Below are 27,743 nucleotides of genomic sequence, written 5' to 3' on the forward strand. Positions count from 1 at the left end.
TCTATCTCCTCCTCAACCCCAGTTCAGCCTTCTCCCCGTAACCTTTGATGTAGTGTCCAATCAAGAACCTATCAACCTCTGCCTTAAATACACTCAACGACCTGGCCTCCACAGCTGCATGTTTCATTCCTGGACTCGTCCTTGTGAACCTCTTCTGGACCCTCTCCAATGCCAGCACATCTTTTCTAAGATAAGGGGCCCAAAACTGTTCACAATATTCAAGGTGAGGCTTCACCAGTGCTTTATAAAGCCTCAGCATCACATCCTTGCTCTTGTATTCTAGACCTCTTGAAATGAATGCTAACATTGCATTTGCCTTCCTCACCACTGACTTAACCTGCAAGTTAACCCTTAGGGTGTTCTGCACAAGGACTCCCAAGACCCTCTGCATCTCGAATTCCTGGATTTTCTCCCCATTTAGAAAATAGTCCGCACATTTATTTCTGCTACCAAAGTGCATGACCATGTATTTTCCAACATTGTATTTCATTTGCCACTTTCTTGCCCATTCTCCTAATCTGTCGAAGTCCTTCTGCATCCTACCTGTTTCTTCAACACTACCTGCCCCCCCACCAATCTTCATACCATCTGCAAACTTGGCAACAAAGCCATCTATTCCATCATCTAAATCATTTATATACAGCATAAGAAAAGCGGTCCCAACACCGACCCCTTGTGGAACACCACTAGTCACTGGCAGCCAACCAGACAAGGATCCTTTTATTCCCACTCGCTGCCTCCTACCAATCAGCCAATGCTCAAACCATGTTAGTAATTTTCCTGTAATACCATGGGCTCTTAACTTGATAAGCAACCTCATGTGGCACCTATCAAAGGCTTTCTGAAAGTCCAAATATACAACATCCGCTGCATCCCTTTTACCTATCCTACTTGCAATCTTCTCAAATAATTCAAGCAAGTTCATCAGGCAGGATTTTCCCTTAAGGAAACCATGCTGACTTTGTACTATCTTGTCCTGTGTCACCAAGTACTCCATCACCTCATCCTTAACAATTGACTCTAACATCTTCCCAACCACTAAGGTCAAGCTAACTGGTCTATAATTTCCTTTCTGCCGCCTTCCTCCTTTCTTAAAGCGTGGAGTGACGTTTGCAATTTTCCAGTCTTCTGGCACCATGCCATAGTCCAATGATTTTTGAAAGATCATTTCTAATGTTACCACAATCTCTAACATTAACTCTTTCAGAACCCCAGGGTGCAGTTCATCTGGGTCTGGGTGACTTAGGCACCTTTAAGTCTTTCAGCTTTTTGAGCACCTTCTCTCTTGCAACAGTAACTGCACCCACTTCTCTTCCTTCACACATAACAACATCAGGCATATTGCTGTCTTTCACAGTGAAGACTGACGCAAAATCCTCATTTAGTTCATCAGTCATCTGCTTGTCCCCCATTATTATTTCTCCAGCCTTATTTTCTAGCAGTCATATATTCTTTCTCATTTCTCTTTTATTTTTAACGTACTTGGAAAAAAAACTTTTACTATCCACTATGATATCATTTGCTAGCTTGTTTTCATTTTCCTTCTAATTATTTTTTTTAGTTGTTCTCTGTAGGTTGTAGCGGTGTGGTACACACAGCGCTAAAATAACCACACGTAGTCAGTGAGTTAGAGTTGCGATGAAAGCCGTTTATTCAAACTTCACGGCCTGCTTTAAAGCCTTCCTGTTCCCGCCCTCCCTGGGCAGGACTGCTGTTGTGAATGCATATTCCCAGACCCTTTCCACGCGCGGGATTTTCCCACTGTTGGTGAAGATGGCCTGGCGCCCTTTTTGGGGCCGGCCCTCTGCCTGCGCGCGCTGTTTCATGAGCCGGTTTGCTTGTGCTAGAAAGTGGGTCGCCTCTGTTTGGGAGGTCTGCCCCCACGCCGCGGTGCCTGAGCCTGGACCAGCTGTGCCAAGTCCACATGGGCCGGTTTGAGTCGGTCCACCGTGAAAACCTCCTCTCTCCCCCCAATGTCCAGCACGAACGTGGACCTGTTGTTGCTGATCACCGTAAATGGCCCCTCGTAGGGCCGCTGTAGCGGTGCCCGGTGTCCGCCCTGTTGAACAAAAAGAAACTTACAGTTCTGCAGGTCTCTGGGTACGCAGGTCGGGCTCTGTCCGTGCTGTGAAGTGGGGATGGGGGCCAGGTTACCGAGCCTCTCACGTAGTCTGTCCAGGACTGCTGTGGGTTCTTCCTCTTGCCCCCTTGGGGCTGGTATGAACTCTCCTGGGACGACCAGGGGTGCGCCGTACACCAACTCGGCCGACGAGGTGTGCAGATCCTCCTTGGGTGCCGTGCGGCTTCCGAGCAGGACCCAGGGAAGTTCGTCCACCCAGTTAGGCCCCTCCAGGCGGGTCATGAGAGCCAACTTCAGGTGATGGTGGACGCTACCTAGGCTGCGATCAGCGCCCGGGCGCAGGAATTGGCGGTGGTGTCGGTGAGCGAGACCGTCTCTGGCCATCTGGTGAACCGGTCTATCATAGTTAGGAGGTACCGCGCTCCTCGCGACACTGGCAGGGGCCCCACGATATCCACATGGATGTGGTCGAACCTCCGGCGGGTGGGTTCGAACCGCTGCGGTGGAGCCTTGGTGTGCCGCTGCACCTTGGCCGTTTGGCACTGCATGCACGTTTTGGCCCATTCGCTGACCTGTTTACGAAGTCCATGCCACACGAACCTGTTGGCGACCAGCCGGACGGTTGTCCTGATGGAGGGGTGCGCTAAGTTGTGAATGGACTCGAAAACCCGCCGGTGCCAGGCTGCTGGGACGACGGGGCGGGGTTGGTCAGTAGCTATGTCACACAGTAGGGTCCTCTCACCTGGGCCTACGGGGAGGTCTTGGAGCTGCAAACCGGAGACTGCAGTCCTGTAACTGGGGATCTCAGCGTCTGCCTGCTGTGCCTCTGCCAGCGCTGCATAGTCCACCCCCTGGGACAGGGCCTGTATGGTCGGTCTGGAAAGTGCGTCCGCCACGACGTTGTTCTTTCCAGAGACATGCTGGATGTCTGTCGTGTACTCGGAGATGTAGGACAGATGTCGCTGCTGGCGGGACGACCAGGGGTCGGACACCTTAGTGAACGCAAAGGTAAGCGGTTTGTGGTCTGTGAATGCGGTGAAGGGCCTACCTTCTAAGAAGTACCTGAAATGCCGGATTGCCAGGTATAGTACCAATAGCTCCCGGTCGAAAGCACTGTATTTGAGTTCGGGTGGTCGTAGGTGTTTGCTGAAGAACGCCAGGGGTTGCCAGCGACCCTCGATGAGTTGTTCCAGCACTCCACCGACTGCTGCGTTGGATGCATCCACCGTGAGGGCAGTAGGAACGTCCGTTCTGGGGTGCACTAGCATCGCGGCGTTTGCCAAGGCTTCTTTGGTTTTAACGAAAGCGGCTGCGGCCTCTTCGTCCCAGGTAATGTCCTTGCCCTTATCCGACATCAGGGTGAACAGGGGGCGCATGGTTCGGGCTGCTGAGGGGAGGAAACGGTGGTAGAAATTCACCATACCCACGAATTCCTGCAGGCCTTTGATTGTGTTGGGTCTGGGGAAGTGGCGGACCGCATCTACCTTGGGGGGCAGCGGGTTGCCCCATCTTTAGTAATCCTGTGGCCCAGGAAGTCGATGGTGTCGAGTCCGAACTGGCATTTGGCTGGGTTGATTGTAAGGCCGAATTCGCTCAGGCAGGAGTAGAGCTGGCGGAGGTGGAACAGATGCTCCTGCCGACTACTGCTGGCTATGAGGATGTCGTCCAAATAGATGAATGCAAAGTCCAGGTCGCGTCCCACCGCGTCCATTAGCCGCTGGAACGTCTGTGCGGCATTCTTTAGACCAAACGGCATTCGGAGGAATTCGAAAAGTCCGAACAGGGTGATGAGTGCTGTTTTGGGGATGTCGTCCGGATGTATAGGGATTTGATGGTATCCCCGGACGAGGTCTACCCTGGAAAAGATCCTTGCGCCGTGTAGATTTGCTGCGAAGTCTTGAATGTGCGGCACAGGGTAGCGGTCTGGCGTTGTAGCCTCGCTCAGTCTGCGGTAGTCACCGCATGGTCTCCAGCCCCCCGCTGCCTTGGGCACCATGTGCAGGGGGGAGGCCCATGAGCTGTCGGACCGTCGTATGATCCCCAATTCCTCCATCTTCTTGAACTCCTCCTTCGCCAGTCAGAACCTGTCCGGGGGAAGCCTTCGAGCATGGGCGTGGAGGGGTGGTCCCTGGGTTGGGATGTGGTGCTGTACTCCGTGTCTGGGCATGGCTGCCATGAACTGCGGTGTCAGTACTGATGGGAAATCCGTCAGGACCCTGGTGAATTCATCGTCGGACAGCGTGATGGAGTCCAGGTGTGGGGCTGGCAACTGTGCTTCACCCAGGGAGAACGTTTGAAAAGTCTTGGCGTGGACTAATCGCTTCCCTTGCAGGTCGACCAGCAGGCTGTGGGCTCGCAGAAAATCTGCCCCCAGCAGTGGTTGGGACACGGCGGCCAGTGTGAAGTCCCACGTGAACCGGCTGGAGCTGAACTGTAGCCGCACCGTGCGGGTGCCGTAGGTTCGTATTGTGCTGCCATTTGCGGCCCTCAGGGTGGGTCCCGGTTCTCTGTTGTGGGTGTCGTAACTCGTTGGAGGTAAAACGCTGATCTCTGCTCCGGTGTCGACCAAAAAGCGGCGTCCCGACTGCTTGTCCCAGACGTACAGGAGGCTGTCCTGATGGCCAGCCGCTGTAATGATCAGCAGCAGCTGGGCCTTGGCGTTTCCCAGGAATTTGCAAGGTGGTCTGCAGCAGCGGGCCTCTGTGCCCCACCGCTGGTGGTAGAAGCACCATTGTTCGTTGGGCTCCTCACTCCCATTGCCAGGTTTTGTAGGCTCTGCTGCCGGGCCTGGTCTGGTCTGTCATTGGGCACGCAGCTTGGTGATCTGTGCGATGGATGCCCCTCTCTCTTTCCTGGCATTCCACAGCACATCTGCTCTGGCCGCCACCTCCCGGGGTTTGCTGAAACCTGCGTCGGACAGCAGCAGGCATATGTCCTCGGGCAGTTGCTCCAGGAACGCCTGCTCAAACATGAGGCAGGGTTTGTGTCCTTCAGCCAGGGCCAGCATCTCGTTCATTAATGCTGACAGCGGCCTGTCTCCCAAACCATCCAGGTGCATTAAGCGGCGTGCTCGTTCGCGCTGAGAGAATCTTAAAGTCCTTATGAGCAGGGCTTTGACTGCTGTGTATTTGTCATTCTCTGGGGGCGACTGTATAAACTCCTCAACTTGTGCAGCTGTCTCCTGGTCGAGGGAGCTCAGCACGTAGTAGTAGCGAGTGGACTCCGAGGTTATCTGCCGAATGTGGAATTGTGCTTCTGCCTATTCAAACCACAGATGGGGTCGCAGCGGCCAAAAGTTTGGCAGTTTTAACGAAACTGCGTGAACAGATGCGGCATCGGTCATCTCTGGTCCAAATATCGAATGGGTCGTTGGGGTCACCAATTGTAGCGGTGTGCTACATACAGCGCTAAAATAACCACACGGAGTCGGTGAGTTAGAGTTGCGATGGAAGTGGTTTATTCAAACTTCGCGGCCTGCTTTAAAGCCTTCCATTTCTCGTCCTCCCTGGGTGGGACAGCTGTGGGGAATGCATATTCCCAGAACCTTTCCGCACACGGGATTTTCCCCCTGCTGGTGAAGATGGCCTGGTGCCCTTTTTGGGGCCGGCCCTCTGCCTGCGCGTGCTGTTTCATGAGCCGGTTCGTGTGTGCTAGAAAGTGGGTCGCCACAAGGTTTTTAAAAACTTCCCAATCATCTATCTTCCCATTAATTTTTGCTTTGTTGTATGCCCTTTCTTTTGCTTTTACAATAGCTTTGACTTCCCTTGTCAGCCACAGTTGTACTATTTTACCATTTGAGTATTTCTTCATTTTTGGAATACACGTGTCCTGCACCTTCCTCATTTTTCCCAGAAATGCACCCCATTGCTGCTCTGCTGACATCCCTGCCAGCAGCTCCTTCCAATTTACTTTGGTCAACTCCTCCCTCATAGCACTGTAATTTCCCTTATTCCACTGAAATATTGCTATATCAGACTTTACTTTCTCCCTATCAAATTTCAAGCTGAACACAATCCTACTGTGATCACTGGTTCCTAAGGGTCCTTTTACCTTAAGCCCCCTAATTACTTCCAGGTCATTACAATACACCCAATCCAGTGTAGCTGATCCCCTAGTAGGCTCAATGACAAACAGCTCTAAAACGTTATTTCTGCGTATACTAATTTATACTTCTGCGTAGTAGCTTACACAAGTGGCCTACGCCGTTGTGAGCATTTATACTTGTGTGTTGGTGTGTCTGCATCGCTCTGCAATTCACTGCCAAAACACTAGTTGTCGGTGGGGTTTCTTTGCCACTGTGTTGAGTTTCATCATGTTGAAACTCACCACGAAGAAACTCAAACTTCAAACAATGGCGACTGAAACTGAAGGAGGGTGAATTTTCTGTGCTTGTCCGGCCACTGAGAGAGACGGACGAGGAAATGCATTTCAAATATTTTCAGATGTCGGCAGGCAGATTTGACGATTTGGTTCATCGTCTCCAACCATTTATTTCGCATCAGTGTATGCACAGTATACTCAGAGACTGGCAATCACCATTCGAGTTTTAGCTTCAGGTGGAAGTCAACAGGCTGTAGCAGCTAGCTACAAACTGGCGTCAAGCACAGGGTCCTCCATAATTTCAGAGGTCTGTAAAGCTTTATGGAAAGCATTGCAGTCAAAGTTCCTCCCCTGCCCTTCAATCGCCCAATGGGAAGCTATTGCAGCGTAGGAGGAAATGCAGGACCAATCACAGTTGTTGCGGTCTGCGTTGCCGCGACGCGTAGTTACATTTTTGGGGAGGTGCGCATCAGGCTACGGAGTACGGTACGTGGCTACACTGTACCTACGGCGTCGATTTGATGCAGAAGCATAAAGTGGCCTTAAGGCATTCAGCAAACTCTCTCTTGAGATCCATTACCAACCTGATTTTCCCAATTAAGCTGCATGTTAAAATCTCCCCATGACTACCATAACATTGCCCCTTTGACACACCTTTTCTATTTCCCGTTGTAACCTGTGGTCCACCTCTCAGTTAGTGTTGGGAGGCCTGTATATAACTATCATCAACGTCCTTTTACCCTTGTAGTTTCTTAACTCAACCCACAAGGATTCAACATCTTCTGATCCTATGTCATATCTTTCTACTGCCATTTTTGTTACCAGTAGAGCCATACCACCCCCTCTGCCTACCTCCCTATCCCTCCGATACAACGTGTAACCTTGGACATTCAGCTCCCAACTACAACTGTCCTTCAGCCACGATTCAGTGATGGCCACAACATCATACCCGATAATCTGTAATATTGCAACAAGATCATCCACCTTATTTCTTATACTACACGCATTTAGATACAACACCTTGAATACCGTATTTGCTGTCCTTTCTGACTCTGCATCCCTAATGATTTGATACTCAGCCTATTGGCTGCATCTAAGTCCCATCACCTGCCTGCCCCTCTTGACAATCTGACTGCACATTATCTTTACCCTTTTACCATCCATCCTTTCCCGAGTCCCTTCACTCCGGTTCCCACCCCCCTGCCAAGTTAGTTTAAGCCCTCCTCAACAGCTCTAACAAAGCTGCCCTCGAGAATATTGGTCCCACTTGGGTTCAGGTGAAACCCGTCACTTTTGAACAGGTCATACCTCCCCCAGAAGAGATCTTAATTATCCAAGAACCTGAAACCCTGCCCCCTGCATCAGTTTCTCAGCCACGCATTTATCTACCAAATCATCCTGTTTCTACCGTCACTGGTGCATGGCACAGGCAGCAATCCAGAAATTACTACCGGTTGGTTCTGCTTCTCAGTGTTCTACACAGCTCTCTAAATGCTCTTTTCAAGACCTCATCACTTTTCCTTCCCATGTCATTGGTACCAATATGTACCAAGACATCTGGCTGCTCCCGCTCCTCCTCCAATATGTTGTGGACACAGTCCGAGACATCCCTGACCCTGGCACTTGGGAGACAACATACTATCTGGGTGTCCCGTTCACGTCCACAGACTCTCCTGTCTGTTCCCCTCACTATCGAGTCCCCTATCACTACCACTCCTTTCTTCTCTCTCTTTCCCTACTGTAGCACAGACCCACGCTTGGTGTCTGTAACCCAGTCCCCGTGGCATTCTCCTGGAAGGTCATCTCCCACAAAAGTATCCAAAGTGGTATACTTATTTTTGAGGGGAATGGCCACAGGGGTGCTCTGCTCTAACTGCCTATTTCCATTTCTCCTGCCAGTCACCCAGCTACTCGCCTCCTGCAACTTCGGGGTGACTACCTCCCTGTAACTTTGATCAATGATCTCCTCACTCTCCTGTACAAGCCGAAGATCATCCAGTCGCTGCTCCAGATCCCTCACACGGTCTTCAAGGAGCTGCAGCCAGATGCACTTCACGCAGATGTAGCTCCCCGGGAGACCCTGGTTCTCCTAGTTCTCCAACATCCAGCACGAAAAGCACACCACAGCCATTTAAATGGTTCATTAAGAGAGGGTAATTAAAAAAAAAACCAAAAAGGAACCTTAACAGACGCTTTACAATGAGCCAACACCTCCTCCGAGCTGAAGCCTCTTCTGAGTCAAAGCCGGTCGCTTCTACTCTTGCCACTGGCCTATTCCTGACAATGGCTGCTCTGCTTATCCCTTCTACACTTTTATTTAGTTCGTAGAGCTCTGTTGACGCCACTGATAGGCCACATATAATGGACAAATGCTCTCGAAGTGATCCATCACAGGCAAAGCCCTCACCACCGTTGAGCACACCTACAAGGAGCGTTGTAGCAGGAAAGCAGCATCCATCATCAAGGACCCCATCATCCAGACTGTACTCTCTTCTCACTGCTGCCATTAGGAAGGAGGCACAGGAGCCCCAGGACCCACACCACCGGGTTCAGGAACAGTTATTACTCCTTGACTGTCAAGAAGCTGGGACAGGAGCCTCAAACAGGAGCTTCAAGACCCACACCACCAGGTTCAGGAACAGTTATTACACCTCAACCATCAGGAAGGAGGTACAGGAGCCTCAGGACCCACACCACCAGGTTCAGGAACAGTTATTACCCCTCAACCATCAGGAAGGAGGTACAGGAGCCTCAGGACTCACACCACCAGGTTCAGGAACAGTTATTACCCCTCAACCATCAGGAAGGAGGTACAGGAGCCTCAGGACCCACACCACCAGGTTCAGGAACAGTTATTACCCCTCAACCATCAGGAAGGAGGTACAGGAGCCTCAGGACCCACACCACCAGGTTCAGGAACAGTTATTACCCCTCAACCATCAGGAAGGAGGTACAGGAGCCTCAGGACCCACACCACCAGGTTCAGGAACAGTTATTACCCCTCAACCATCAGGAAGAAGGTACAGGAGCCTCAGGTCCCACACCACCAGGTTCAGGAACAGTTATTACCCCTCAACCATCAGGAAGAAGGTACAGGAGCCTCAGGACCCACACCACCAGGTTCAGGAACAGTTATTACCCCTCAACCATCAGGAAGGAGGTACAGGAGCCTCAGGTCCCACACCACCAGGTTCAGGAACAGTTATTACCCTCTCAACCATCAGGCTCCTGAACCAGCGTGGGTAACTTCACTCACCTCAACACTGAACTCACCCTACAGACTCATTTTCAAGGTTTCTGCAACATGTCCTCAGTATTATTTACTTATTATTTGTTTTCTTTGTATTTGCACATTGTGTTTTAGTCAGTCTTTGCTTGTGTGCTTTTTTATTGGTTCTGTTGCATTTCTTTGTTTTACTGTGAATGCCTGTAAGGAACTTGAATCTCAGGGTGTATATGATGATATATTCATACTTAAATAAAAAAAATTTTCTTTGACTTTGAATTATAAGGCAATATTTTCCCTCGGAGAATGGTGAATCTCCAGAATTCTCAGTTCTTGAGAGTTGTGAAGAACTATTTGCACAGGGAAGGTTCAGAAGATTTACCAGCCACTTTCCAGGATGCACTGCTCCTTGATACAAACATGGGTGTAATCATGTATTGCTTCTGTGGTAAGGAAGGGAAATATAATGTTCATTCATTTCAAGAGAATATAAAAGTAGGATGTAATGCTGAGGCTTTTTAGGGCACTGGTCAGACTGTACTTGGAGTATCGTGAGCAGTTTTGGGGCTCTGATCTAAGGAAGGATATGCTGGTATTGGACAGAGTCCAAAGAGGTTCACGAGAATTATCCTAGGAATGAAAGGGTTAACATACGAGGAGCACTTAATCACTCTGGGCCTATACGCGCTGGGGTTTAGAAGAATGGGGGGGGAATCACATTGGAGCTTAGGAGAGATGATGACACCCAATGACAACCCCTTTGCTTGCATCTTCGGAAACAGCTCTATTTCTATCCTTAATATCTCTGTTTTTCCCTTTCAAGGTTCTTTTGAAGACCCTGACCTGGAGTTACACGATGACTTCGGTTCTTTGCGGGAATGGGACCTGCCCTTGGGGGTTTCACGGTTGGCCATTATTCGATATGCCAAGGATGTGGCCTAGGAGATTAGCTCGCCTTCGGAGTTCCAGGATTTCGTGGCTCTAGAGACGGGCAGAACGAAGGTTGGTGACTATGCAGGAATCCTGTGTGTCATGGGAGATGGAAGATCGTAAGCAGCGAGCTGGCTGCTAGCTGTGTGCCCAGAGACCCGAGTTCTTTGGGCACAGAGCTCGTAAAAAGCGATGCAACAGACGTTTAACATCGTAAATCAGCGAATTGTTTGTTATGGCTCCCCTCTCGCTGTGAAACGGGGACACCCCTTTTTCCCTTGTTAGGGAGAGAGAGAGCCTGCGGTATGTCGAATACCAGGTGAATGAGTAGTCTTTGGGGTACTGCAAGTCTGTGTGTTTGCTGATGCTTTGCTGCATGCTTGAGTGCTTGGTGGCAGGTGCCGATGTTTTTTTTTGCTGGTGGGGGAGAGGGATTGTTGCTTTGCTGCTGCTTACGCGTGGAGGGGGAGCTGAGGTTCAGCATTTAACTGTTATTCATTCTTTGGGGGCACTCATCAGTTTTCGTGGATGGTTGCGAAGAAAAGGTATTTCAGAATGTATATTGTATACATTTCTTGACATTAAATGTACCTTTGAAACCTTTGAAATATTAAAAGACAAGATAGAGTGGATATGGAGAGGATGTTTCACATAGTAGAGGAGTATAGGACCAGAGGGCACAGCTCAGAATACAAGGACGCCCCTTTAGAACAGAGATGGATGAATTTCTTAGCCACTGGGTAGTGAATCTGCAGAATTCATTGCCATAGATGGCCGTGGAGGCCAAATCATCAGATATGCTCAAAGAAGAGATGAAGAGATTCTTGATTAGTAAGGGCGTGAAAGGTTATGGAGACAAAGGTTATGGAATTGAAGGGGATAATCAGTCAGCCATGATGGAATGGTGGAGCAGACTTGATGAGCCAAATGGTCTAATTCTGCTCCTATGTCTATTGGTCAAAGTGCTCCCCTTCCCAATGACAATGTCTCCAACACAGATGAGTGCAGGACTGAGAGATGACGACACATTTGGGAAGCGTGCTAGGAAAGGGTTAATATGATTACTTTTAAACCTGTTGACATTGTTTTGCCACTGATTTCTCTTTGCAGTGACTGCTAATGACAGATTTTAGCTGCACTTTCAGAAAGCACGAGTTAATCTCAGTCACTGAACTGATGAATCACTGATGGATCTGAAGAAATGTTTGCATTGAGGGTTCAAAGGTTTATTTTATTGTCAAAGTATGAATGTACAAGTCTGTTATCTATCTTCCCCCGATAGCTATGAAATACAGGAACAAAACCACAATCACAATAATAGACAAACGCAATCTGCCTAAACCAGTAACACACAAACAATTGTACTTTTCTTGTCTTTATTGAACACATTGTTTAATCATTCACAGTCCAAGCTGGAAAAAGTATGTGGACCCTTGTATTTAATAACTGGTAAAACCTCCTCTAGTAGCAAAAACCTCCCAAACGTTTTCTGTAGCTGCTGATTAGACTTGCACAATGGCGAGGAGGAATTTCAGACAGTTCCTCTATACAAAACTGTTTCAGTTCATCAATATTTCAGGGATACTTTGTATGAACGGCCCTCTTTCGGTCACGCCACAGCATCTCAATTGGGTTAAGGTCTGGGCTGTCAATTGGCCATTCCAAAACATGAATCTTCTTTTTAAACCATTCTGTTGTTGATTTACTCTTGTGTTTCGGATCATTGTCTTGTTACGTCATTCAATGCATCCCTACATTTCTTCTTCTAAGGCCCCCTGAAAGTTGTTTTGATCGAGGCATGGTGCACATAAACAGATCTTTCTTGAGAAGAGCAGGCACTGTAGGACACCTCCAATCTCATCTCATTGATTGGAACACCGGACTCCGAGTAGCTTTGTAAAAGGCATTACCCCAGGGGTTCACATACTTTTTGAACCTGGACTGTGATTGTTTAAATGGTGTACTCAGTATTGAGAAGTACAATTGTTTGTGTGATATTAGTTTAGGCAGATTGTGTTTGTCTATTATCGTGACTTAAATGAAGATCAGACTACATTTTATGAGTTATCAGTGCAAAAAACCAGGTAATTGCAAAGGGTTCACAAACTTTTTCTTGCAACTGTACGATCCTGAGATTCATTTCATTTTTTTGTGGGCATACTCAATAAATGCACGAAATCACTGAAATCACTGAAAAGCACTGACTTGGGCGTTCAGAAGACAAACTACGCAAATACAAAAACAAATAATAATAAATAAATAAGCAATAAATATCAAGAACATGAGGTGAAGAGTCCTTGTGAGTCCATAAGTTGTGGAAACATTTCAATGGAGGGGGGAGTGAAATTGAGTGTAATTATCTCCTTCTGGTCAGTATCTATGGAAATGAATAAACAGTCGATGACTTGGGCTGTGACCCTTCATCTGGGCTCACCAGAAAGAAGCAAGAAGGACGAGAAGAGGAAGTGAAATGGCCTCAGCAAGCAGGGTTTAAAGAAATTCCTGGAACCTTTTCTAAATACATTAGAAGCAAAAGGGTTGCTGGTTGGCCTCCTCACAGTAGTCTGAATCAGAAACAAGTCAGAATAATTTACCAAACTGACTTGCATGAAGCTCTCACCTAAAATATTCGAGATGGTCATGCACCAGATGCAAAATGGAGTCCAATTCTAATTCTACAACCAAGATGATATCGTATTTGCAACTCCCCTGAGGAGGAGGACCTGGTAACAAAGGTTGTTGCACATGCTGGAATCCGATAAGCACAGAAGATGAGAGTGGGAACAAGTTAAGTAGAGGTGAAAGGCAAGCGTACCAGATGTGGAAGAGGATATGGTGGGTGAGGGTGGATGAACCGGGGGGGGGGGGGAGTGGGGGAAGTAAAGGGATAGGGAAGAAAACTGGAGGAATGAGAACAGATGGGAACAGAAAGGGAAAAAGAAAAAACATTCTGAAGAGGTTATCGTAAATTCAATGTTCAAAGAAAAGGTTGAAGGTGGATACAGGAAGAAAAGTGTCCAAGGTAACAGATCTAGGAATAACAAAAAACACAAAATGCTGGAAGAACTCAGCCAATCCGCAGCATTTATGGTGGGGATTAGCAATAGACATTTTGGATCGCGGCCTAAAATGTAAACCATAAGACATAGGAGCACAATAAGGTATTTCGGCCCATCAAGTCTGTTCCGCCATTTAATCATGGCTAATCCTCATCTTTCCCCTCCTCAGCCCCACTCCCCAGTCTTCTCCCCGTAATCTTTGATGCTGTGTCCAATCAAGAACCTATCAATTGCTGTCTTAGATACACCTAACGACCTGGCCTCCACAGCTGCATGTGGCAACAAATTCCACAAATTCACCACCCTTTGGCTAAAGAAATTTCTCCAAATCTATTTTAAATGAACGTCCCTCTATCCTGAGGCTGTGTCCTCTTGTCCTAGACTCCCCCACCATGGAAACATTCTTTCCACATCTACTGTCTAGGCCTTTCAACATTCGAACGGTTTCAAAGAGATCACCCTTCGTCCTTCTAAATTTAAGTACAGACCCAGAACTATCAAATGTTCTTCATATGATAACCGTTTCATTCTGGAATCATCCTTGTGAACCTCCTCTGAGCTCTCTCCAATGCCAGCACATCTTTTCTTAGATGAAGAGCTGAAAACTGTTCACAATACTCAAGGTGAGGCCTCACCAGTGCCTTATAAAGCCACAGCATCACAACCCTGCTCTTGTATTCTAGACCTCTTGAAATGAATGCTAACATTGCATTTGCCATCCTTACCACCAACTCTACCCGCAAGTTAACCTTTAGGGTGTTCTGCACAAGGACTCCCAAGTCTCTCTGCACCTCAGATTCCTGGATTTTCTCCCCATTCTACTACCAAAGTGCTTGGAAGTAGGTACAGAGGAGATGTCAGGGGTAAGTTCTTTTACGCAGAGAGTGGTGAGTGCGTGTAATGGGCTGCCGGCGATGGTGACGGAGGTGGAAAAGACAGGGTCTTTTTGGAGACTCCTGGATGGCTATGTGGAGCTTAGAAAAATAGAGGGCTATGGGTAAAGCCTAGGACAGGGGTAGGTGACCTGCGGCCCACGGGCCAGATCCAGCCCGCGAAGGTATTTTGACCAGCCTGCGAGCAAATATTGGGATACTATGCTTATCCGGCCCACGAGCGATTTTTCCTTATTCTGAGTGTTTCACGCGACCACACTGATGGACATGCATGGTGTCTTGTTACACTGGCCCCAGGTTCCGTTTTGTTCCAAACCAAATACTGGTATATACGAATGACGGGAAGGCAGACTACCTTATTAATATGTATGAGATACTCTCCGTGCACGCGCAGGTTTTCAGATGGGGTCGTTCACATTTGTAAACAGAAACAGCATCACTGTGTTTTAACAAGAAATCCACGTTAGATATCCAGATACTTACATGTGATACAATACTTGTTGAATAACTCGCGTTTCAAAATAAAATCGAAGAAAAAAATCCCAATTAACATAGGAAAGTAGACACTGAGTGCCAAAATTTCCAAGACACTTGGATACTAGATTACTTCTTCATCGAGCAAGCTGGGAAACCAGTTTGTCTCATTTGCCTAGAAAATGTTGCTGTGAAGAAGGTGGCAAATATCAGGCGATATTACAAGACCCACCATAGTGGAATTTTGGTCCAAGAATTGAGAAAAGAGTTCTCATCTCATTTTGCTGATTTTCGCTTGCATGCAAATGAGTTCAAGCTGTTTGCTACTCCATTTGATGTGGAAGTGGACACAGCATCATAAATTTTTCAAATGGAATTGATTGAGATGCAGTGTGATGACATATTGAGATCAAAATTTCATTCTGAAGATGTGGCAGTGCTCAACTTCTATAGAAAATACATTCATCCAAGTGGGAAGTATCCTAACTTAGTGGACCATGCAAAAAAAATGGCATCATTGTTTGGCAGCACTTATCTGTGTGAGCAATTATTTTCAAAAGTGAAGCACACCAAGGACCATTTGAGAACAAGACTGACTGATGCCCATCTGGATAACGTCTTGCTCTTGGCATCAACAAGTCTGACACCCAATATTGAGAAGCTTTCAAGCAACAACCAGCCTCAAGTTTCACACATTGATTTATCGACTGTTTGCATTAAAATTTTCTCTTTTATTATACTTAATTTACCAACATTTAATGCATCATGTTCATACATTTTATGTTTAAAGATTCTTTGTGTCCTTGTAATAGATTCAAAATGATTGAAATAAATTGCAACTAAACTGAGTTCTTTGATTACTAATTGGCATCCTTGGTTAAGCACAAATGATTTTCTAGCATGCGTTATTCACTAATTCGAAGCAAGACATAACTAGATGTACCTAAATGGATAATCCCCATATTTCAAGTTTATTATGGCATTTATCTGGCCCACCATCCACTTATTAATACGCGATCCGGCCCACAGAGGCAAAAAGGTTGCCGACCCCTGGCCTAGGTAGTTCTAAGGTAGGGACATGTTCGGCACAGCTTTGTGGGCCGAAGGGCCTGTATTGTGCTATATGTTTTCTATATTTCTAAAGTACATGACTATGCATTTTCCAACATTGTATTTCATTTGCCACTTTCTTGCCCATTCTCCTAATCCAAGTCCTTCTGCAGCCTACTTGTTTCCTCAATACTTCTTGCCCCTCCACCAATCTTCATATCATCTGCAAACTTGGCAACAAAGTCATCTATTCCATCATCTAAATCATTGATATACAGGATAAAAAGAAGCCGTCCCAACACCGATCTCTGTGGAACACCACTAGTCACTGGCAGCCAACCAGTAGGGGATACTTTTATTCCCACTCGCTGCCTCCTACCAATCAGCCAACGCTCTAACCATACCAGTAACTTTCCTGTAATATCATGGGCTCTTAAATTGTTAAGCAAATTATCCCTCTACATAGATGCCACCTGACCTGCCGAGTTCCTCCAGTTCCTCTCAGTCTCCAGCATCTGCAGAATCTCATGTGTTTCGGTATATAGTAAGCCACTATTTTGTCAATGAGAGTTGTGATCAGGAACTGGAATAGTGTGTGTTCAAGAGCAAATTTCGTTTAGTTGAGATGAACAGGAGCAAGTGAAATTATGTTACCTGCATGGTTTGCCCCTGCAGATGAAGCCGATCCTTACAGGACAGTTCATAGAAATCGTAGAACTCCATGAAAGATTTCTCCATCACGCTTCTGAGTGAACAGAAAACAATCACCATTTAGGTTATGTCACATTTGTAGTATTTCTAAACAGAACAGAATTGAATATATCTTACAGCTGAATTAGGCACAACGTACTGTAACTGTTGATCATCGCCACTGAGCTGCTGCCAAAGGAAGCTTGTAGTCGCCTAATATAATTGTTCCGGTTAGTCCAGCTAGGCCCAGTTATAAAGTCATAGTATTACAGCATAGAAACACATCCATCAGCCCAATCCATCTACGGCCACCAAGATGCCTATCTCGCTAATCCAATTTACATGCATTTGACACATTGTTCTGAATACTTCCTATCATACATCTTCCCTATTGGAGTGTATGGGGTGTCCAGGGAGGGGTAGCACCTCTGGAGAAGGGGCTTGTCATGTCCATTATGGGGCAGCTCACTCACCTTTGGTCCCCACCGGACACTCTGCTCTCACCTGTGGCTCCAAGGAGCTGTTTGTACGTGACAGCGGCCACACCCCGGCACACCGCTTCAACAGGTGTGCTAAACCAGGTGAGGGTAGCCAGCGGGCCTCACACCCTAGTGAGACAGGGACATGCCTGTCCTAGCATGTGAAGTCAGCTCTGGCGGACTGGGCGGATGAGATCTACAGTGAGATCCAACGGCCAGGAAGGTGATTCTGCAATGCTCCATGGAGAGCAAAGGATGTGATAAGGCACTGACAACATCATGGTCATCCACTGCAACCAAAGAAGACCACAGGTTGTGATGCTTGTTTGTACCACTAGACCTGGACTTCTGAGGGAGTGGGACTGCCCCAGTGCAATGGCTTTTCCACTTTAAAAACTCTCCCACACAGGGATACATGTACAACCACCATCTGCCACCTTCCCAATTGCCTTAAGTACTGTGCTTGTACCTGGGACTACCTCTGATGGGCAAGGATGAGTTGGGCTGAAGGCTCAGTTTCTGTACGGTATTACTTTAGACCAGGGGTTCCCAACCTGGAGTCCACGGAACCCTCAGTTAATGGAGGTGCCCCATGGCATAAAAAAGGCTGGGAACCCCTGCTGTAGACCCTATAACCATCTGAGGCAGGTCCAAGGTACAATCACAACACTTAAAAGGCAATTGGGAAGGTACATGGAAAGGACAGGTGGCAGGTTAGAGATATGTCTCTACCAAAGGAGGTGTGAGGTGCTCCTTCCTTCCGCTAGCCTGCAGGTCACCCTTAGGCAAGGTGTAGCACCTGCTTAGCCCCCGATCAGGGTCACGTGAAGGCATGGGAGCAGGTGGTGGATGGTTGAACGAGCAGCCGGTGCACATCACAAGTCCTGGTTACACGACCACTGACACCAAGCAATCTCTGAAGAGTATTGATAATGGCTGGGGTCACCCGCCTTGTAAAGACACTGCCCGGAAGGTGGCAATGGCAAACCACTTCTGTAGAAAAATTTGCCAAGAACAATCATGGTCATGGAAAGACCATGATCGCCAACATCATACGACACGGTGCATAACAATCAAACATGGATAGGAAACATTCAGGAGATCGTGGGTCAAATGCATGTAAATTGGATTGATGATGCCACAAACAGGCATCTTAGTGGCCATGGATGGATTAGATTGATGGGCGTGTTTCTACACTGTAATACTATGACTTTATAACTGGCCCTAGCAGGTACTAACCAGAACAATTGCATCCTTCCCTTTGCATCTTACACCTATGCCACCCTGTTTTAGAATCCCCCACTCCAGGAAAAATTCAATGACTATTCAACCTAGCTATGACCCTCATGATTTTTAAAGATCACCCCTCGGTCTCTTTTGCTCCAGGGAAAACAGTCCCAGCCCATCCAATCTCTCATAGCTCAAGCCCCCCAGTCCAGACAATGTCCTCACAAATCTTTTCTGCACTAACTCAATTTCATGCTTTTTATAGGGTGGAGACCGAACCTGCAAAGAATACTCCAAATGTGGTGTAACTACTGCTTTGTACAACAGCTACACAACGTCTCAACTCAATGCCATGGCCCACGAGGGCAAATGTGCCACACAGAGAAGAGATTCTGCAGACGCTGCCAAGCTTGAGAACACACACAAAATGCTGGAGGAGCTCAGCAAGTCAGGCAGCATCTATGGTGGAGGAGAATAAACAGACCCCTTATTCGGAGAGTATCATATGCCACCTTCTACCTGTGTCACCACTTTCAGAGAGTTACGTACTTATAACCCTCAAAGTCTGTTCAACACCACTCTGCAGAGCCCTGCCATTCACCATGTATGCATGCTCTGGCTTAGTTGCCTTAAACAACCTTCTTCACTGTTCACTATACCAATTTTGGGTGTCACTTGCAAACTAAATTCTTATCCAATTCATTACTATATATAACAAAATTAAAAAAGGAACAGAGCATTCCAATCTGAAAAGCAACTCTCACCACATCACAGGAACCAGCCTCCCCTCCATGGACTGTCTATACTTCTCACCACCTCAGTAGAGCAGCCAGCATAATCTAAGATCCCACCCACCTCGGATATTCTCCCTTCTCCCCTTTCCCAAAGGGAAGATGATACAAAAGCCTGAAAGCATGTACCACCAGGGTCAAGGACAACTTCTCCCCCACTGTTATCAGATTCTTGAATGGACCTTTTGTACGACATGATGGACTCTTGACCTCACAATCTACCTCGCTATGATCTTACTCATTGTTTATCTGCACTGCGCATTTTCGGTAGCTGCTACACTTTATTCTGTATTGTTATTGCTTTATCTTATGTTACCTCAGCGCACTGTGTTATGATCTGATCTATATGACCAGTATGCAAGGCAAGCTTTTCAATGTACGTTGGTACATGTGACAATAACAAACCAATACCTCATACAACCAAGCCAATTTTCTATCCGATTGGCTAGATCAGCCTGTATCCCAAGTATTCTAGTCTTTCGGAGCAGTTTACCACTGGGGCCTTGTCAAAGGTCTTGCTGATGTCACCATAAGAACATTTACCACCCATCTCGTCAATCCTCATGGTCACCTCTTCAAATTCATGAGGCAAGGTTTCTCCACACATAAAGGCATGTGAACCGTCCTTAATTAGCCCTTCCCTTTGCAAGTCTCTCAGAATCTCCACCGGCATTGTACGTACCTTTGTTAAAAGGCTCATTGGGTCTACAAGCGTCCTGTCTTTCCCTTGCAGCCCTTCTTAGATAAATGCATAAAATTGTCACCCTCCAGCCTTCCTGTCACCCAGGGGAGGAGATGCTGGAGGTGGTGTGGTGTGGTGGGCGTCCATGCAGGGTTGGGGGTTGACCCCTTCCATTAGTGTTACCCTCCAATGTTCACCCGATGGAGGACAAGATGGATTACATTCGTCTGTAGCTGCACTGGCGCGTGATGATCAGATTACTGCAGGTTTGGTCTTGCCGACAACATCCCATGCACCACCAATCTACAAGACATGACACTCAGGGAATTGGGCTGAACTTTTTTTTTCTGTGACTGTTTACTGCTTTCGTAATGACAATGCCTTGTAAAAATATTCAGACCCCGACACTTTGTTCACATAAATGTGCACAACCAGGGATTTTGATCAATTTAACTCAGAACTTTTATTTGTTTATCATATGCTCCTTTTTATAGAGTAGGGCCCAAAAAACAGGGAAAATTGTAAAGCATGAAAAACTAAAAATTCAAAAACTGAAATGTCAGCAGTTCAAAAGTATTCATCCCTCTTTGCTCAGCACTTAGTTGAACACCTCTCGCAGCTACTACAGCCAGTAGTCTTTTTGGGTAAGCCTCTATTAACTTTGCACATTGCAATGGAGCATGATTTGCCCATTTCTCCTTGCAAAATTGCTCAAACTGTGCCAGGTTAGTTGGGGAGGTCTTGAGGTCTTGCCAGAGATGTTCAATTAGGTTAAGGTCAGGATTCTGACTGGGTCACTCAAGGAGAATTTTCTTCATTTGAAGCCACTCCATGGTTATTCTGACAGTGTGCTTTGGGCCATTGTCCTGCTGAAAGACTAACTTCCTTCTCAGATAAAGTTTTCTGGCAAAGGCTAGCAGGTTCTTAATCCAGGATTTCTCTGTCTTTAGCAGCATTTATCTTCCCATCAATCCTAACCAGATTTTCCAGTCCCCACTGCTGAAAAGCATCCCCATTGCATGATGCTACCTCCACTATATTTTACAGTAGGGATGGTATAACCTGATGTGCAGTATTAGATTTACACCACACATACCACTTAGTGTTGAGGCCAAAAAGTTCCACATTAGTCTCACCTAACCACATCTTTACATCATGTAAGTGATGCTTTGCAAAATCCTTATGGGCAAGTATATGCTTTTTTTTAAGCCAAGGCCAGTCTCCCATAAATACCCTTTTTGTGCAAAGCTTTAGATATTGCAGAGCCATGAACTTCATGTCCAGTTGCAGCTAATGACTTCTGCAGCTCACTCAGTGACAGCTGGCGTCACAGTAGCCTCCCTTATAGTAGTTGTTCTTTTCTGTCGACTAAGTTTAGAAGGATGGCCTGACCTAGGCAGTGTGGTCTCATTATTTTTTCAAAATGGACTGCACTGTATGTTCAGTGCCTTTGAAATAGTCTTGTACCCTTCCCCAGATTTGTGCTTCTCTATTATCATTTCCCTGACTTGTCCTGAATGCTCGTCTTCACTTGGTTTGATCTGTTGAAAATCTACTATACAGTTGGACCTTACAGAGAGAGGGGGTACTTATTCAGGCAATCCTCCAATTTTCTACATCAACGAATTAGGTGAGTTGGTCAGGTAATATACAGTACTACACCTGAGGAAAATTAGTGTAGTAATTCACCTTCTCAGCCTCATAATTTTGGCTTTTAGTTTTCAGTAAATTGTTGACAGGCTTTGGAATTCTTCTTTTGATTTGACGTGATGCACAATGTTATGCAGATTAGCTCAAAAAATCCTACTTCAGTATATTTAAAATTTAGAAAATGAGACAGTAAAATGTGAAAATTGTTGTGGGGGCTGAATACTTTTTTCAAGGCACTGTAGGTGTGCCTTCTGCTGTGTGTGCCTGTTGGTACTGTGTTTTGCACCTTGGCCCCAGAGGAACACTGTTATGTTTGCCTGTATTCATGGGTATTCATGTATGGTTGAATGACAATTAAACTTGCACTTAAAACTTAAGTTTCCAATGCCTCACCTGCAGGTAATGAAGACACAATGGCATCTGACAAAGGCTCCAGCACTTTTTTCCTTTCCCCTCCCACACTGTCTGAGGACGGACCTGCTCAGGCTCTGGAGACCCAACCACCTTTATGCGCTTCAACACCACCATCTCTTATGAAATGTCAGTATGTTTTCGGATAACACTATTTTCTCCCTTAAACCTATGCCCTTTTTTCCGCCAAGGTAAATACAGACAAGAAATATTAATTTAAGACTTTGCCCATCACCCCACCCACCCCAGAAATGTCTTTTCTTTCCTCCCCCATTGGGCGGAAGATACAAAAATGTGAAAGCACATACCACCAGGATCAAGGACACTTTCTACCCCATTGCCATCAGACTCTTGAATGGATCGCTTGCAAGATAAGATGGACTCTTGGCCTCTCGATCTACCTTATTATGATTTTGTACTATTTGTTTACCCTTACTACACTTTTTGGGTAGCTTTTATACTTCATTCTGCATTGTTATTGTTTTACCTTATTTTACTTCAATACAATGTGATGATTTGATCTGTATGCAACACAAGTTTTTCACTGCATCTTGGTAAATGTGACAATAGTAAGCCAACACAAAATGCTGGAGGAACTTGGCAGGTCAGAACTAAAGGAGGATTATGGCCCGAAATGTTGACTTGTTATTCCCTCTCCATAGACTGTGCCTGAGCTGCTGAGTTCCTCTGGCATTTTGTGTGTGTGTTCCTCTGGATTTCCAGCACCTGCAGAATCTCTTATGTTTATAATAAACCAGTACCTTTGGCTCTACACAGAGATGACCACATTTATCCTCAAGGAGACCTACTCATCTCTAGTTAACCTTTTGCTTTATATAATAAGAATCATTTAGGATTTGCCTTTACCTTTATCTGCTAGGGAATCGGTCCAAAACGTCGACTGCTTCTTGTGGGATCCTGCTGTACCCAAGTTGGCATCCATGTCTAATGTAACAGTGACGGTAGCACTGTGGTTAACCAATTTGGAAGCATTTGAGATAGAGGATGCAATAGGTCAGAAGACTATATAATTTGGAAGTTATTTTTAAGAGATACAGCTTGGTAAAAGATCTTTGCAGCCCGTACCACCCAATTATACCCATGTGACTGGAGTTGTTGGGGTACACCATGGATGTTATTATCTTAGCTGTCTACATGATATGCTAACCTGGGCAGTATGATATAGAGAGCAAACTGTTGTTGCCCATGTAGCAGGCTCCCCCTCTCTGTGCAGCTGATGAACCCAAAGGAACGGCAGAGACCGATACAGTTTGTCACCAGCAGTGTTGCAGGAGTTGCCGGTCAGCATTGAACTCAACGTAGGACTGCCTTAGGGACTCCAGCTCTGGATTTTTTCCTCAGGGTTTACTCCTGAAGCCTTCCCCATGAGTGGGTATAGCTGCAAGGCAGCTGAAGGTTGAGATCAGAGTTTTCCTTCTCTTAGGTGAGCTGCCAGCCACGGCTGACAAGACCCATCTGCCTGAACTGACTGGTTTTAAGTCGCCAGTAACCCACTTTTGCCTGTTCTCCTGTCAGTAGAAACGGTCCCACCGGGCTTAGTAGCTAAGCCACACCTGAAGGACAGGAGCTGGACTTGGTTGTCAGAGGCTATTTGAGATGCAGGCCATTGGGAGCATTTAATAGGTCACCCACATGAAAGTGAGTCCATAGGATGTAATGGCAACTGAAGTTATTCACGCTGGTTCAAGTGCCTGATGGTTGTTAGGTAATAACTGCTCCTGAACCTGGTGGTGTCGGACCTAAATGCTTTGGTACCACCTACACGAGACAGCGCGATCACTTGAGTTGAGTATGATGTTCTCCTACGGGATTGTCTATTATTGGGTCTTCAGGTGGTTGTAGAGGCTGATCCACTCCTGCCCACTTCACCAATTACTGATCATCATGGAACTTAATCCAGGCTGTTAGCGTGGATTCTCTTAGTGGAGAATGCTTGTGCGTGACTTGTTTAACGTGGGGAGGCTGATGCACAGGCTGGCACCACATGGTCCTTGACAGACTGGGGGTGAGGAAGAACATAAATGAATGGTGCAGCTATGAGGAGCCAAATGAAGCCACGTGCTCAATAACCTCTATTAGAGTTACAGAGCACAAGAGGCCATTCACCCAACATCATGCTGGCCTCTTAGAAGAACCATCCAGTCTCCTGTCCTTTGTGGGTATGCAGAAGTATGTAACTATCAAATTCCCCACCACTGAACAAGCTTCTACACCCTTTCTGGCGATGCATTCTAGAATACAGCAACTCTGATTAAATATTCTCATTTTCATCTTAAGTACAAGTTTAATTGTCATTCAGCCATGCACATGTATGCAGCTATATGAAAAATTGTTCCTCTGGAGCCAAGGTGCAAAACACAGTACATACAGTCATAAGTTACGATGCAGTAAACAGAGTCACAAAATAATGAGCACAAATCCGAGTGGTATGGCCTGAAGATTGATGGGGCATGGGATGTTGTCCTGGAGCCATGTTTCCGCAAGACAAGCATGCAGCAGTTCCTTATCTCAACATTCCGACAAACGTTGCCACTCTATACAACACTGGTTAGACCACAATTGGAATACTGTGTTCAGCTCTGGTCGCCTCATTCGAGGAAGGATGTGGAAGAGATTTACCAGGAGGTTGTCTGGATTAGAGAGCATGTCTATCAGGATACGTTGAGTGAGCTAGGGCTTTTCTCTTTGGAGCAAGGAGGATGAAAAGTGACTGGAAGATGCTGAATCTTTGTGGGTTGAGTTAAGAAACTGCAAAGGTAAAAGATGTTGATGGCAGTTATATACAGGCCTCCCAACACTGGCTGGGAGTTGGACCACAGGTTACAACAGGAAATAGAAAAGGAGAGTCAAAGGGGCAATGTTATGGTAGTCATGGGAAATTTTAACATGCAGGTCGATTGAGAAAATTAGGTTGGTAATGGATCTCAAGAGAGAGAGTTTGTAGAATGCCTAAGAGATAGTTTTTTCATCATTGAGTCTACTAGGGAATCGGCTATACTGGATTGGGTGTTATGTAATGAACCGGAAGTGATTAGGGAGCTTAAGCTTTTTAAAAAAAGGATTAGCCATGATTGAATGGCGGAGCAGATTCGATGGGCTCGATGACCTAATTCTGCTCCCATGTCTTATGGTCTTGTTTGAGGTGTACAAGGTGATAAGAGGCATAGGTCAAATAGATAGCCAGAGACTTTTTCCTAGGGCAGAAATCGCTAATACCAATGTGATTAGAGAAGAGTTCTGTGGGAATCTCAGCGGCAAGTGTTTTATTTTAAAACACAGAATGCCCTACTGGGGGAGGTGGTAGAGGCCGATACATTAGGTGGATTTAAGAAACTCTTAGATAGGCACATAGAAGATAGAAAAATGGAGGGCAATGTGACATGGAAAGGTTAGATTGGTCTTAAGAGTGGGTTAAGTGGTTGGCACAACATTGAGGGAAACAGGGCCTTTACTGTGCCGTAGTGTACTATGTTCTAAATATTGTATGCCTTGGTTACTGACTGCAGCCAATGAAAACTTTGTACTTTTCATTCAAATCTCTCAATCTTCAACATAATTATCAAACAAATTGCACTGAGCAGTGTATTGAGTAAAGACCCATTACACAAAGCATCTGGATCAAATACTTGAGACATAATTTCACTAATTGCACCTTAATCCATGTGGAATAAACATACCTCAGTGCTTCTGGGCAGGGACACTTGCCATCTAACATATCACAAACAGCAACTCTGAGAGATTCATGCCGTATGCATTCATTATAGTTTTTGCTGTCTCCCGGATGTCTCTCCTAAAATGATTATAAAAAATTGTTTTAAAACAATAAAAGAATTAACATTAATCATTAATAAAATAGGGGGTATTTAAGAAATAGGCAAGTGGATGATCAAAAAAATGGAGGGTTACGTAAAAATTAGATTGACATTATAGTAGGTTAAAAGGTTGGTACAGCATCATGGGCCGATAGGCCTGTACTCTGCTGTAACGTTCCAATGTTCATTAATGTATTTAAGAATATTACCCTACCCATTCTCCTTCAAATATGTTTTTTTCTCCCAACTCAGAGAACCAACAAAGGACTAGGATTTTAATGGGAATGGCAACATTCCGGTACCTTGGCCTTATGATGAATCTGCTAACAGACTGTTCGTCCATGAGGGCCATGAACATGCGCTCACGAGATAGACCTCAAGACAAAGGAGCAGAATTAGGCCATTTGGCCCAAATGAGTCTGCTCCACCATTCCAGCATGGCTGATTTATTATCCCTTTCAACCCCATTCTCCTGCTTTCTCCCCATAAACTTTGGTGTCCTTACTATCAACTTCTGCCTTAAATATCCTCAATGACTTGGTTTCCACTACCATCAGTGGCAATCAATTCCACAGATTCACCGCCCTCTAGTTAAAGAAATTTCTCCCTAAAGGGTCGCCCCTCTATTCTGACTCAAGACCACAGGCCTTTTGGACCAGCGAGTCTGCTCCACCATTCCATCACAGATGATTTATTATCCCTCTCAATCCATTCTCCTGCCTTCTTCCCATAACCTTTGATGTCTTTACTAATCAAAACAGAGGTGGATAGGTTCTTAAGTATATCCAATCACTAGATTACTGGAAAACAGTTCCTGGCTAGCATTTCCCACACTTCCTTCATGCGGCATCACTGAATTAAACAGAAATGCCACTGCAGGGAAGGGGTAATGTGGGGAATGTAGGCAGTTACAATAGTTGATTGTAGGGAAATATATGTATTACTGGTGAGTGAGCAGGAAAATGTCAAAAATGTGCTGGCATTGGAGAGGGTTAAAAGGACGTTCATGAAGGTGATCCCAAGAAAGAAAGGGTTAACGTATGTGGAGCATTTGATGGGTCGGGGTCTGTACTCTTTAGAATTCAGAAGATTGGGGTAATCTCACTGAAACCTAACAAATATTGAATGGCCTTGATAGGGTGAATGTGGGGAAGAAATTTCCTATAGTGGGGGGAGTCTAGGATCAGAGGGTGCAAACTCAAAATAGAGGGACGGCCATTTAGAACAGATGAGGAGGAATTTCTTTAGCCAGAGGGTGGTGAATCTGTGGAATTCATTACCACAGACATCTGTGGAAGTTAAGTCATTGGGTGTATTTAAAGTGGAGGGTGATAGGTTCTTGATTAGTCAGGGAATCAAAGGTTATGGGAAGAAGGCAGAATGAGATTGAGAGGAATAATAAATCAGCCAAGATGGAATAGAGGAGCAGACTCAATGGGCTGAATGGCCTAATTCTGCTCCGCCACCCCATCATGTCTGACTTATCATCCCTTGTAATCCTGTTCTCCTGCTTTCTCCCTGTAAACTTTGACACCCTGACTAATTAAGAACCTGTCCACCTCTGCTTTAGGAATCAGGAGAAATCCACACAGCCTGCATTCATGAAACCACACCTATCAACTTTAAAAGGAGATTCTTTTTGTTTTGAGTTTGCTTCTGTGACGCCTTTAGAAAGATAAGCTGCTATTAAACCACATTCCTGGAATAACACATCCAAGTGGTTATTATTTGAAACCTTTTGATCGTTGACGGCAATGAATCTTTAAAAAATTTACAACATGCTTATTAAATAAACTGGCCTTTAAATGCACCTATTAGAGTAGATTCAAGATAACTTTATTTAGAGATACAGCACAGAACACGTCCTTCTGGCCCAATAAACCGCACCAACCAACAACCCATCTATTTAACCCTAGCCTAATCACAGGACAATTTACAATGACCAATT

The 27,743-nt window shown here is 45.9% G+C and overlaps 1 protein-coding gene across 2 annotated transcripts in view; it reads right to left on the minus strand.

Annotated features, from left to right (window-relative positions):
* Nucleotides 1-27,743, minus strand: part of LOC134340505 (ubiquitin-conjugating enzyme E2 Z-like) — a 78,974-nt gene that overhangs the window by 16,706 nt on the left and 34,525 nt on the right. For both annotated transcript variants that reach the window (XM_063037818.1, XM_063037817.1), the window contains exons 5-6: nucleotides 25,661-25,773; nucleotides 16,687-16,777 (exon numbers count right to left, since the gene is read on the minus strand). In XM_063037818.1, coding sequence (XP_062893888.1) covers nucleotides 16,687-16,777; nucleotides 25,661-25,773 — 204 coding nt within the window. The remainder of the gene's footprint in view (nucleotides 1-16,686; nucleotides 16,778-25,660; nucleotides 25,774-27,743) is intronic.

The sequence above is a fragment of the Mobula hypostoma genome, chromosome X1 (assembly GCF_963921235.1).
Source record: "Mobula hypostoma chromosome X1, sMobHyp1.1, whole genome shotgun sequence".
Taxonomy (NCBI): Eukaryota; Metazoa; Chordata; class Chondrichthyes; order Myliobatiformes; family Myliobatidae; genus Mobula; species Mobula hypostoma.